General features: G+C 41.4%; 1 protein-coding gene across 1 annotated transcript; it reads right to left on the bottom strand.

Annotated features, from left to right (window-relative positions):
* Positions 1 to 8,758: 8,758 nt before the first annotated feature.
* Positions 8,759 to 14,151, bottom strand: ZNF503 (zinc finger protein 503). The gene is made up of 2 exons (XM_053450893.1): positions 13,687 to 14,151; positions 8,759 to 10,740 (listed from the first exon to the last, which is right to left on the bottom strand). Exons 1-2 carry the CDS (start codon positions 13,891 to 13,893, stop codon positions 9,382 to 9,384), a joined length of 1,566 nt encoding a protein of 521 aa, XP_053306868.1. The 5' UTR covers positions 13,894 to 14,151; the 3' UTR covers positions 8,759 to 9,381.
* Positions 14,152 to 14,788: the final 637 nt, after the last annotated feature.

Below are 14,788 nucleotides of genomic sequence, written 5' to 3' on the forward strand. Positions count from 1 at the left end.
CCTGTACCCCTCTTTCCTCCCCCGATTCCCCTCTCTCCTCTCCCGATTCCCCTCTTTCCTCTCCTGATGCCCCCTTTTCTCCCCTGATGCCCCTCTTTCCTCCCTGATGCCCCTCTTTCATCCCCCTGATGCCCCCTTTCCTCCCCTGATGCCCCTCTCTCCTCCCCTGATGCCCCTCTCTCTAGAAACAGCAGGAAACGGCTTTATCAACTAAACGGGGTAAATAAACCCCATTATTCTGCTAAATGCCCCACGCAGTTCACCTCTGACTGCTCCCCCTAAAATCAAAGTGCCCCTCTGGTGCGTTTAATCTCTTCCGTCGGCTGCTGCCCCTTTAAGCGTTTATCTTCATCACTCGTTTTTCTACAAACTTTTCTGACTTTTTTTTCCGTTACTCTCCACTTTTTTCTCCCCGATTTCTCGATAGGTAAATGGCTGCACAGAAGAGGGAAGGAGCGGCGGGTTATGGACGGCAGGATCTGCATTCCATTACCTCAATTTTGCATGTCTTTAAACATTTATTACACCCCAGGGCGAGAGCTGTAATAATGACGGGGTGCCCCCCGAAGATGAATGCGCTTTGATGTCGCCCGGCTAATAACGTCGCCTGCCAATTTGTCCCATCAAAAGGCATTAGAACCACACGCGGTGCTCTGTGAGGCCGGGAACGCTGCGGCTGGATGGGGAGGAAAAAAAAAAGAAAAGACCTTCGGGGCCAGCGTGAAATTGCACAGAGATTCTGGCAGATTTTGGGGGCACAGGGGAGGAAAAAGTATGACAAGGAAGGAAAATGGACATCAGGGGAGAGGAGAGAGGGACATTAGGGAGGTGAGAGGGTTACGGGGGGGTAATGAGGGGAACAGGGGAGGAAAAAGTGTGACTAGGAAAATGGACTTTAGGGGAGAAGAGAGAAAGAGATTAGGGGAGGTGAGAGGGGCACGGGCTGAAAACGAGTGGAAACAAGGGAGGAAAGAGGGGCACACAAGAGGAAAGAGGGGCACAGGGGAGGAAAGAGTGGCACAGGAAGGAAAGGGAGGAACGAGGGAGGAAAGAGGGGCACAAGGGAGGAAAGAGGGGAACACGGGAGGAAAGAGGGGAACACGGGAGGAAAGAGGGACGCAGGTCTGTCACTTAATTCGATTTTTATTTTTAAAAAAACCACCTTTTTAGTGTCTATGGCAACAACCAACTAGTGCTTGCTTTTGCATCACATGACAATTAAGAGTTCCTGGAAATAATGACCTACGAGTCAAAACCTTCAGAAAATGAAAGAATTATCCCTGGGAAAATGTGGTCCTAACGCTGGATTTAGTTCCAAAAGGGTTAAATTCAGCAGGTTTAGGACTTTTTTCCCCCCGGGCAGCTGAGGACTTCGCGATCACTGTATGAGAATGAGAATGCGTGCGCAGCGCGCGGGCCGAGCGGATCCGGACCCATTAATTAACAATACAGAAAGGGACCTTAAAGATGGGGGGGGTAAATTAAGTAAATAAATAAAGTAATACGTTAAGTAAGTAATAATTAGTAAATTATAATAAAATATATAATAATATATATGTAATATTATAGTATTGTATTATAATAAATAATATAACTATTGTATTATTTGCATTATTTAATAAATGATTATTTAATAAATATATATTTTTAATGATTTATTAATTATTATGTATGTGGCCTCTAGGGGGCGCCAGTCTGGTTTTCCTAAGTAACAGCAACGTGGCAGGGATGAGTACCTGGGGGTAAAATAAAGATGGAGGCTTAAAAGAAGCTGTCGGGGGCCCGATGTTTGTATACTCCAATGAATGCGCCGCTGGGCGGAGGGGGTTGAAACCGAAGGGTTAACGATGATATTCCTGGGGGGAGCCGCAGCCGTTACTCTTAATCCCCTCGATTTACGTTCATCTGTTGTCCGTCTCATTAGGCGGAATCTAAATATCCATCACGAGGAAACGGGATATTAATGAGCCTGGATGGAAATGAATGAGCCCATTACTGGCCTTTTTATTCCTCCCCGCTGTTTCTAGTTCGGTTTATAGTTGGTTCTAGGGTCCTTCTATAACAGGTTTTGGAATGAAAAACTTGGGACCACAAAGTTCATACCTGGGAAGTTTCTCTGTGCCTGGTCAACCTCATTTGGATCTTTCATCGTCAGACCATAGAAACCCAACTCTCTGGTTTTCCTTTGGGTTCAGAAGCTCGTTTCTGGTTGCCTGAATCCATTCCTTACCTTACAGGAGGGGCAGGTTGGTTAGAAGAAAGGAGTGAACGAATGAATGAATGAATGAATGAATGGAGTATCCTTGCCCATCATCTGAACCTAACCCACAAACCCAGCGTCCTGACTCTAGTAGGAACCCACCAATGGTCCAACCACCACTGACGTCTTGGAGGCCCCGTCTTGAAGGACCAAGGTGTTTGGCCTGAGAATGATATATGAGTAAGGATAGGCCCGTGAGAACCCCGCTTTAACAGTGGAGACACCTCCTGTTACAAAAAGGTCTGGGCAACCTGGTTTATTGACCACCAAAGGACCATTCATCGTCAGACCACGGAAACCCAACTCTTCGGGCTCAGAAGCTCATTTGTGATGCCTCAAATCCAGGTAGGGCAGGTGGATCAGTAACTTTGCCCATCATCTGAACTTAACCCTGAAACCTGCCATCCTGAGCTTCCAAAATCCTTGCTGGAATCCACCAATGGTCCGACCAGCTGTGACCTCTCGTGGTCACCATCTTCAAGGAGTGAGGGGCTTGCTCCGAGAAAGTCGTAGCCTTTGAGCCTTTATTAAATATTACCCCCTGTCTGTGGAGGGGGGTCGGTCTTTCGAATCCCTCTCCCCCCCGTAAAGGCGTTTGCGAGAACGGCAGGGGTTAATTTCTACCGCGTTTCACCAGCTTCCCCGCGCTTTCTAATTGAGATTAAAGAAGCTCTCGGCTAATTAGCTCTAAGAAATTACCTTATAATTTAAACGCTTAGGTAAATGTTTTTCTTGCACGGCTGAGCAGTGGAAACGTGCATGCGCGACGCAGACTCCGGGGCTGGCCTAAAAAAAAGCCTTTTTAGATACCCCTGGAAAATATGTATTGCCCCTGAAACGTGCACTTACAGCCATGCAACTGCCCCATATATTAACCCTTTTTATCTATAGGCCGGCTTAATATGGCCTTAACGAGAACTAGGGGCTTTGACTCAATATAAGGAGGATTACGTTACCGGGAGGGCGGTGGATAAGTGGAACAGTCTCCCAGCTGAGGTGGTAGAGGGTAATACAGTATTAAGACGAGGCCAACGACTGGTTAAGGTTTGAGTCGTTACAGCAGGAGAGACGGGGAGACGAGATGTGAAACAGAAACGCGCTGTAATACTCTCCCTGGCCACTAGGTGGCAGGACAGCCCTGTTTAGTGATTCTATCAGACTTGCTGCAGTGTTCCGCTCCCTTATTACGCATCAGCGAGACCTGTGTGCTTTAATGTATATATATATATATAGATATATAGATAGATATCTAATGTACGGGAAATGACAGGCCCTTCGTGACATCAAAGGGCCATGTGGGGAAACATATGGTGAAGAGACGGGCCTCTAATGACATCCTCAATGCCCCCTGAATGAATTGCCCTGCTCGGGGTCAGTTATAGGAATGTCTGACACCCAGAAGATTGATGACCGGACGGTCTATGCAACCCAGATGCTCTCTAGACTGTAAGCTCTTTTGATGCACTACTTGTCATGCCCTACGTTGTACAGCGCTACGAAATATGCTAGCGCTATAGAAATCACGGAATAATAATAATCTACCCACCTGGCGATGAATCTGATGGCTAATTAACCCATCGGCATTGTGCGTCACCGAGCTAGATGTGGCCCCTGGGCCATGGATTTGGACAGCCCTACCTTAACTCCTCCCCCTCCTCGATCCACGTTAATTATCCTTTGCTATTTTCCACCAAAGCTCCTCCCTAGGCGCTGGAATTGGTAGTCGAAGGGTTAAGTGAACCGGGTTGCGCTGTATCAAGAGGGGCTTATTAACCCCTTCACGGCTGGCGGAGGAGCCGGGCGCCGTGATTTATGAGCCCGGACAGGCTCTGCTTTGCCTGACGTGCACGGCGGTGTGAAGTGACACCGCCATGGCTTCAGCCGAGAAGATTGTGACAACGTGTTGACAGGGACATCTTCGCCGGATCCCGACCAAAGCTCGGCAAAGCAGCGAGGTGTCATCTGTACAATGCCTGTCCTACCGGGGGCGGCCTCTGTGGTCACCTCGACCGGTAAATAAAGTCAGAATCCCTTTTGCGGCTCGGTGGAACTGCGTATCTGGGCTAAGATTCATCCATACGGTGCCAACCGGTGTCCTACGCACCTCATGGCTCGGGGCAGAACCTGGTCACAAGGGGGTACAACAACAAGAGACCCCTCGATAATACAGCATACATTGATATCACTGATATCGGTTGTCGGACTACAACTCTAATCACCCCAGCCAGCAAGGAGGCTGCCCTACTATGTAATCTGAAGAAGACCTTTCCCCTATTTTTTCATTATCCCGAAAGCTCTCGAGGTGAAGACCCTTGAATGTTGCCCCTAAATATACTCCAGGGCCGAGCCTCCCCCGGATTATTTACTGCTCTATCTGGGTATAGAGGGCCCAGGCTATCTGTATAAGGGTCTATAGTGTGGACCCTGTTCTGATGCTGAAGGAAGGGGTCAACCCAATGCCACCGAAGACCTCAGGGGTCACCAAAGTCTCCTCCGATCTGCTCCTGACCTCCATTTCTGGTGGCCTCTTCTCTCAGTTGTCTCCTTGTCTCTGTGTCCACACAACTCACGCCTAATCTCCCAGCGTGGATCGTGGTGGTCACCAACCTCAGATTATGATGGCCCCTGCCTGGTGCTTCTACCAGAACATTTACCAAAGCCTCCAAGGTACCCGCCTCCCAAACCAGCGTCAGCAGAATGCTCTCACTTGGACACCCAACCCGACCAGACTCTCACCTTAATCAGTCGTTGATCTTATCTTAGATTCAGGAGCCGTATGTCTATCCCATGCATGTTTACATCCCCTCACTATATTACCCTCTACCACTTCTGCTGGGAGGCTCTTCCACCTACCTACCACAGAACTCTCTGTACAATATAATATTGGTAGCATGCAGCAGTTTTGTGGCTGGATAGGGCATTTTTTTTTTTTTAGGAATAAAGCCGTAAGCATCCACCCCAAGAACAAAAAATGTTCAATAAACTGATACAGCCCCACCCCCACCCCAAGACGAATGTACGAGTGGAAATTAAATTGTGAAATTGGTGAAATATTTCAGATCGGGTCTTTTTTTTTATTATGATTCTCTTGTAAAACAAAAGATTTAGCTGCGGATAAAGGTACAATTTTCTGGAGCCTGAATTTGTCTCAAAGTGCTCCCGATAAGATCGCTTTATACAAAGACGAAAGCAGACAATTGATGCTTGCGCGGTTGCAATTTATAAGGGGCTTCAACGCAGCTTGGGGATAACAAGAGAGATAAGTGGCTTTTGCTCAACCGAACGCATCATCGGCCTTTATCTCTCTAAATATATTTATCTGCGACACCAACTGTGTAATACCTCAGGTGTTTTTTTATTGTTAAAATCATTATTTTCAAGGGGATTCTAGAAATACAGAAAAAACCCCGTTTTATATAAAACCGCGCAAGCAAAAAAATATTCTAGTTTATTAAAGACCGAAAAGACTACATTTTCGCCCTAATTTTATTTTTAAAACATTTTTATAACGTATATAAAAGCAATAGTTTAGTAGACTCGAATGGTGCGTCTCTGAGGGGTATACTGAGGACTCCTAGTGGCAGATAAGCTAACTGCAGCAACTTGATACAAAGTAACAAAAACACATCTTATATCATGCTAATGTGCTCATCCTCGGTGATTTTACATCATGAAAGGTAAAATTGCTCTTATATTTTTGAATCGCAGATATATACGAGAGGTCTTGAGTTATCCGACTTCGCGATTTCGCTGTCAAACTGCTTTCTTCGCTCTGATGTGAACATGACAGCAATTTATTCGAAAAGGGTTTTTTTAAAAAAAAAGAAGAAAAAAATCCTGACAAACCAATGCATTAAAAAAAAAATACAATTGGCGGAATAATAATAATAAAAAAAAAAACAATTAAACCGATCAGAAGGAACGTGTATAATTGTATCCCATTTAGGTGTCTTTTTCCCCCCCCAGGTTTCTGTAGGCGTTCATTGATTTCTTTTGTTAGAATTAATTCTTAGGATTTTTATTTGACATTAAAGATTCGTGACACATTTGTCGGTTTATCTTTAAATCATCTTGGAGATGAAAAAAATAATTACACATCCGACAGTTTAAAAGATTCAGAGAGGAATTCATTTGCCTGAATCTGAAGAGGTTTTTGGTTTTTTTTTTTTATAGAAAAATATATAATTATGTAAAATATTTGTTGTATTTTTCCATCTTTTTTAAAGGCGAGATCTGAATGTCTCTGAATTCACTTCAACAGGTCTAAATATATGGGTCCGTATATATATATATCATATAATAATAAAAATAATAATTGTAGTAATAAAATCAATTGAATAATTTAACACATTTCATAAAATATTATTATTGTAAATTGTAATATTTTTTTGTAAGATTCACTATTATTACTATTATTAGTATTTTTTATTATTATTTTATACCTGGCCATTCTTCTTTCTGCATTATTGAATATTTTTTATGTATATCTGTTTGTTCTTCAGTATTCACTGTGTATAATGAAATCATAATAATTAATAATAAAATAATAAGATAAATAATAATTATCCCTTTAACCTTTTTTATTATTATGAAAAATATATAAATATTGTATATTTTTGGGGGATATATTGTATGTTTGCTGAGCTGTAACTGCTGTTGAATATTTAACATTTGAAAACATTTATACCATTTATATATAATATATATAACATTTTATTAATTTCGTTTTTATATCTATATTATTATTATTATTATTATTAATGCATAAGCCTGAGAGAGACTTATTATCACACCTGGGTTACTGATGTCACAACAGGTAACACACATTGGTGATAATATTAGTACACTATTAACACACATATATATATATATTTATTTATCACAAATGATTAGCATGAGTTAATAATTAATTAATATTATAATTCTGCTAACACTCCAAGTATCTCAGAAATGTCACAATGTATCAGAAGATAAGCAATAATTCTATAAAAACAACAAAATTTAAAAAAAAATCTGTATTATGGGGTCCTTATTGGACCAAAAAATCCGTATTACAGGATTAATTGAAGAATATTATTTGAATTTTTAATAAAATAAATACAATTATTTTCATCACCATCCAGGGAAGGAAATTGTCTTTCATTAAGTTTTAACTGGTAAAAAAAAATGTATCCCATTTTTATGTCTCAATAACCCCCCCAAATAAATACAGAGATTTGTTTTTTTTAAAAAATGGGTATTTTTAGGAATTTACAGTTTCCTAATAAAATAGAATTCACTGACTAATATTACCCTTTTTTTTTTCCATAGGTGAGTTCCACTCTAGAATATTGTTATTAACCCTTCCTTGGCCAGGGTGTGAGCTGGTTTCTGTGTGTCTTTCTTTTTTTATTTTTTTTTGCCGAAAATTAAAATATTACATTCAAAAAAATAAATGAGAAGGTAATTAACCCTTTCATGTGCCCTGAAAAAATATGAAATGCATACCTCTAGTAAACCAATACCATGAGAGCTGGCTGGGGAGTCAGGGGCAGGAGGTGTGGGTGAGATTTTAATCCACATACAAGATCCCTGCCTCTCCTGTCACTAAACTCAGGATAAAAATGCAAAAAAAACCGGAAAAAAGACACAAAATCACTGATTCCATTATATCTCTGTGAACCGAATCTTATATATGTATTTATATTATATAGAACACATTTTTCTCTATAAATACATATCTGCAGTATGAATAATTAACTGAACTTCCTAAACATCAAAGGGAAAGGCACCTCGCCTTATAACCGGGGGAAATTCTTTTATTTTTGTCTAAAACTGGGCATTTTTACCCCAAAAACCCAAGTAGAAGATGTGAAATCCAGGCTAATTCCAAAGATTTCAGGGCTGCCTTAGTAATATTTTATTTAAATCTTTTATTGAATGTTAGTGAATGTATTATTAAGAATGAATGAATACAATTCCTGCACACTATCCGTGCAAATTATTCAAGACTAATGTTTTTTTGTTTTTTTAAAAAAAACTTGTGAAAATTAATAATAATCACAGGAAAATCGAATTTTACTGCATTTTCCCCCAAAACCCTACCTCCCCTGCTTTGTATTTTTTCCTAAAATCAGTTCATTTTAAGTATATAAAAATAAAATTCAATATTCCCCGAAAAATACATTTCGATTTTTAAAAGCAGCTGTTATACCGACCCCCCCTCCATTTTTTATAACTTTTATATAGAAAATAATGTGTGTTATAAAATCGTGGGTGAGATTAATTGCCCCCCCCCAAAAAAAATGTTTTCAAATAAAAAACAAATACAAATTGGCACAAATTGTTCATTCATATATTTTATATTTAAGTGGAAATATACAGATTTTTATCTAGTTTTTTTTCGGTATTAAAAAATGGGTTTCCGTTTAAACCGACACAAATGCGTTTTTTTTTTCCTTTTTTTGTAACAGAATCCAAATAAGGGTTAAATCCAGTTTAAAATACATTTAAAACGGATTAAAATCAAATATTTTTAATTCTGAAAGCAAATACACTGTGTGAATTTTGGTACAAGATGCAGAATTCCCAAGCGAACATACCAAAAAAAAAAAAAAACAATATTTATCCCAAAAACAAAATAAGGCAAAAGAGGGATTTTTTTTAGCAATAAAATATTTTTTCGATTTTTTTTCCCCCCAGAATACATACAAAAAATACCAAGTTTTTCTCTGTGTGATTTTTTTTTTTTAAAATGAAAAATAATTGAATTTTGAAATTAGAACGCCGGCTCTTTACGTAAGAAACATGCATTGTTTGTAATTATTATTTTTTTGGGGAGGAAAAAGATTGTTACTCCCAATGAGAAGTTAAATTAGATACATTACAATAAGAAGTCTTTTTTTTTTTAAGTAACATTAAAATGAAAATTGTCCCCAGATTAGGATTTATAATTTTTTTTTATTACCAGAAATTCACTTTTTTTTTTAATGAGATGTCCTGCTTGGAGCTAACAGAAATAAATTAGAGTGTCCGTGGATCCAGTCCTAGGTGAAACACCCAAAAATCTCATTTTCTTTCCTTAAAAAACCGCATTAAAACCAAGTATATTGTGTCCTGGTGTGAGCGCCCTCCGGTGGTGGCTATTGGTAGCCCAGCGCAGAAGCTGTGGTGAGTCTCTGCCCGTACAGGGCATAGGGTGAGTAGTAATGTCCTGTGGCAGCTGACATGGGCACCGGGGCACCTCCTGAGGGCAGGGGGCTTTTGGAGTAAGGGTGGTAGCGACTGGTGCTGAGTCCCAGGGGGTGGTGGTGGGGGCTGCGCAGGGTGAGAGAGCCCGAGGTGGGTCCTGTGGGGGGTATGTGCATGTGGCATGCCATGGCAGCTGCTGCCAGGGAGGAGGAACTGGGGTATCCGGGCAGGAGTTTGTCTGTGGCCCCTGGGAAGGTGGTATGAGTCCTCAGGTGATTCAGGAGCTCCTCGGAGGTGGAGAAGCGCTTGTCGCAGGGGCCAGTGGGGGATACCCAGTTACACACGTGGGGCAGGGGGTCGTTGGGCAGCATGAAGCCATAGGGGTAGAGGGGGTGCCCGGGCAGGGATGGAGGGGAGACCCCATGGAGGGCGTGGCTGGGGTACATCAGGGGGTATCCAGATTTGAGGTCGTGGCCGCAGCTGCTGTTTGCCCCCAGCTGGGAGGCGCAGTGGTAGCTGAGGCAGTAGGGGTCCCTGCAGAGGCTGGCGGTCATCACCGACGGAGGGGAGGCTCCGGTCAGGGGGCTGGAGGCTGCAGACTTGCTGGGGCAACCCAGGCTGCCCAGCTGGGCACCCACCATGGAGCTGCCTTTGGAGTGGTCCAGAGACACCCCGTGTGTCAGGAACTGGTGGTGGTAGCCGGCGTAGGCTCCGGCCAGGGTGCCAGGATAGGAGATGCCCGCTGGGGGCAGGGGGAACACGGTGTGGCCAGGCTTGTAGGGGGACACGGGAGCCACCAGCCCCGAGCCCAGCACCGATCCCGAAGAGCTGGAGGACACCGGGGTCGGGGAGGGGGCAGCGGACAGGCTCTTGCCCCCGACGTCAGACTGAGGAAGGTCCACGCTGTGCCGGCCGTGCGGGGAAGGAGCGCTCTTAGCGCACGGTTCGACCTCCTTCTTATCCAAGGCTTCCCCGGTGGGTTTGGGGTCTACAGACGGGGGAGGGGTGCGTGGGGAGCCTGGGCTGCCGGTCCTGGGGGTAAAGGGAGGGCAGGTGGCACTGGGGACACGAAATCCAGACTTGTCCCCCCCGGAGGACTCCTTCTTGTCGGGGGGCTTGGAGTAAGGCTTGAAGCTGGACTTGTCCTCTGCCCCGATGTCGCTCAGTTTGAGGGGGGCAGATTTGGGCTCCTTCTCCCCGGCGGTGGTGGTCCCAGTGACCGCAGACAGTTTGGAGGGGGTAGGATCCGGCTTCCCAATCTGAGAGCAGGTTTGGGCCAGCAGGGCTAGGGGGCTCTTCTTGGCATCCAGCTGGGGAGAGAGAGAAAGGCAGAAGGGTCAGCACATGTCCTCTGTGTCCCCCCCCCCAAAAAAACCCCACAATGACCCCCAATCTAGCTGCCAGGGTTAAACCCCACCTGAAAAAAAATATTGCCCTTTCCCACAGTGGGGCCAAAGTTCTTAAAACAATTACAATGTATCAAATATTTACAAACAAAATGGGGGGAAATAAACTTTATATGATATTGGTAAAACCGGAGTATTTTTACCCAAACTTAACAGAAAATTACCCCCAAAAATACCCACATTTTACCCCCAGAAATCACCTTATTGTACATCCAAGAAAGTTAAAAATATAATTTTTTGTGAACTGCAAAATGGGTGAATTTACGCATTCTCCCGGAGCATTTCGCAATTTGCCCAGAAACACGAATTCTGCCCAAAATGTATATTCAGTAAATATCATTTTTATTTATCTCTATATGTGAAGGGTTGTGTTTAAAATTGGCTATTCTCTGAACCAGATTTTTGGTGAATTTTAAGTTCCCCCCCCCCTCCATAATTCAGATATTCTGCCATACCCTGATATGTGGGGGCCACAGGGAGGTCACTAGGGGGTGATATTGGTCCTTAATGCCCCCCCTCAAACTATAACCTTTTTAAAAACCACTTACATTGACTGTAAATGTTTCCACCCCACGCAAAGTGTAATCACATCATTTACACTCGTGTTTTACCCACTATGGATGGTTGGAGAAACATAAAACCCCCACGAAGCTCCTTTTCATTAAATAGGATTTACATTAACCTTTAGTTTCTGCAGATTTCATTTTTTTTTAAATTCTGCATTTTTTTGGTGATTTTACAATTCCTAAATCTCTGGATTTTCACGGCTCCGTTTTTTCCCGATTTATTCTGTCTTTTAATAAAAAATAGTTTCTCTTATTACTTTTGTAATTATTTTACATTTCTATCTTCAGCATGTATAATTTTTTTCAGAGGAAAACATTGAATCTATTTATTAATCTATTTATTAAATTGCTCTTGGATTTTTCCTTATTATTAATAATTATTATTCGTATTATTATTCTTATTATTATTATTATTAAATTATTATTATCTGCACATAAGTTGTTTTATATTTTTGAGTTTACTACGGGTGGCCATGAGGGTCATTCTTCCTGTAAGGGTATTTCCATTTAAAATGTAATAAAAAATATTTATTTACATATATTATATATTTTTTTTTTAACCAAATCACAGTTTTAAATCGCTTTAAATAAACCAAAAAGAAATAAGTCTAATTTTAAGGAAAATATTAGGAAAATGACCCGACTGCTTCTGCTCCATGTTCGGGTCTATATAGAAGAGTATATTATCTATACATATATTATAAATCGATGTTAGGCTATACATGCTACATATATATCCATCCACTAGCATATAAAATATAGATTTATAATATATGTAATATGTATACATATATGTTAAATGTAAATATTATTTCTGTTTAACATTATATATATTAGGGGTTGGTTTTATTATATATATGTATATTGGGCTTAGTTTTATTATATATATATATATATATGTATATATATATATTGGGGCTGGTTTTATTATATATATACATGTATATATATAATATGTATATACATTTATATGGATATAGACATTTTAGGGCTGTTTATATATAGTGGTGTACATGTAACTGTTGTTATATACATTATATATATATATATCTATATATATATCTATATATATATATATATATATATATATAGATATATATATATATGTGTGTGTGTGTGTGTGTGTGTTGATACAATGTATCCGTGTATATGTAACTGATGTTATATGCAGTATATGTATATATACATATCTATATAGGTTGATACAATGTATCCGTGTATATGTAACTGTCATTATATATGATATATAGGTTGATACAATGTATAAGTGTATATGTAATTGTTATTATATAATATACGTTGATACAATGTATCCGTGTATATGTAACTGATGTTATATGCAGTATATGTATATATACATATCTATATAGGTTGATACAATGTATCAGTGTATATGTAACTGTTATTATATATGATATATAGGTTGATACAATGTATAAGTGTATATGTAACTGTTATTATATATGATATATAGGTTGATACAATGTATAAGTGTATATGTAACTGTTATTATATATGATATATAGGTTGATACAATGTATAAGTGTATATGTAATTGTTATTATATAATATACGTTGATACAATGTATCCGTGCATATGTAACTGTTATTATATATGATTTATAGGTTGATACAATGTATCCGTGTATATGTAACTGTTATTATATATGGTATATAGGTTGATACAATGTATAAGTGTATATGTAACTGTTATCATATAATATATGTTGATACAATGTATCCGTGTATATGTAACTGTTATTATATATTATATATATAGGTTGATACAATGTATCCGTGTATATGATACTGTTATTATATATGATATATAGGTTGATACAATGTATCCGTGTATATGTTACTGTTATTATATATGATATATAGGTTGATAAATGTATCCGTGTATATGGAACTGTTATTATATGTATGTATATTATATTATATACACTGTATCAGTATATCTGCCGAGTATGATGCAATTTAAAGAATTCTGTCGGCAGATGTAAAAAAAAATTAGCAGAAACAGCCCCAAAATGAAAGTAACTAAAGTAAATACAGGTCTCCAGCCCCGTACACAGCCCTGATTCACAGAGACTGGATCCGTAAAGAGGGAGAGAACAGATCGCTGGGGCGGAAATATTCCTACACGATTCTATTAGCTGAATTCACGGCTGCCTGGTGATAGAATGTACCCCGAGGAGGGCAGGAAGGCAGCTGGGACTGGGCATCGTTATAGATCGGTACATTGATGATATATCAGGATGAAGGTGGTAGTAGTCCTTACCTCTATGGGGCTGACCGGGGTGGAGGGTAGGGGTTGTAGGTACTCCGGGTGTAGGATGTGCCCACTCCTGGCTGTCAGCATCTTCAGCACCTTGATGGGCAGCCTTCCTGCCTGTCTGTGGGGGTCGCTGGGGGGCACACTGTGATTACCGGCTCTTATCTCCCGTGGACTCTCACGACTTGTAGAAGCCAATGGGGAGCTGATCATGTCCCCCTAACCGGCATTTGGTGGGCGGTTGATGGTATTTTTTTTGGGGGGGACGGTAGAAGGGCTAAAAAAACAAAAGCCCGCAGTGGTGTAGATTCAACAAGGTAATTCCTCCTCCGGGGCAGACGAGCAGCTACAAATACACGGTATCCGCTCCTAGACCCTCCTGGGTATCGGTAACGTTTCCCCCCGCGTCTCGTGGAATCCTCCGCGTGATACAATGTATCTCTCTCTTGTTGGGAAACAATGTATGAGAAGGGCACGGGCTCCGCGATCAGCAGCAGTGGCACGGGCTCCGCGATCAGCAGCAGTGGCACGGGCTCCGCGATTAGCAGCAGGCAGCGGGGGCTCCGCGATCAGCAGTAGTAGCGGCCGCAGCTTGTTCCCTCGCTGATCACACGATTCTTTCCCTCGCTGATCACACGATCCCTTCCCGTGTGCACGGTGCGATCAGCAGCTCTGCCTGCCTCAGCTCTTCACACAGCCTCTGAATTAGAGCTCACATTAAAGGCTTTGCCGCCTTCCAATCAAATGGGACCCCTAGGTGATTGGAGGGTCAAGCGATGTGACGTCCCCCTTCTTTCTTCTCTCTCTCTCTCCCCCCTCCCCAACCACCTCCCTCCACACCCCTCACTCCCCCCTCTCCACCACCTCCTTCCTCAGCTATATTTTCTGCTTCAGGTTCCCGGCTGCTCCTTTTTTTTTCTTCTTAACAGAGGATTTGGTTTGCTGGGATCTTCTGCCCCAGAGAGGGGGTAACAAGCAGGGCACTTTTACAACACCCCCCAACCCCACCAGTCCTGAATAATACCCAATAATTCCCATATACTGGGCCCAGGAGCTGACACTCTAAATAGAGGGGTAACTTCCGCATGTGTTCTGGGAGTTACCCCGG

Source organism: Spea bombifrons, chromosome 11 (assembly GCF_027358695.1).
Source record: "Spea bombifrons isolate aSpeBom1 chromosome 11, aSpeBom1.2.pri, whole genome shotgun sequence".
NCBI classification, from domain to species: Eukaryota; Metazoa; Chordata; class Amphibia; order Anura; family Pelobatidae; genus Spea; species Spea bombifrons.

Coding starts and splice junctions, on each gene's coding strand:
- ZNF503 (XM_053450893.1), bottom strand. CDS start 13,893: ATGATCAGCTCCCCATTGGCTTCTACAAGTCGTGAGAGTCCACGGGAG. Junction 10,741..13,686: donor CCCCGGTCAGCCCCATAGAG/GTAAGGACTACT, acceptor CTCTCTCCCCAG/CTGGATGCCAAGAAGAGCCC.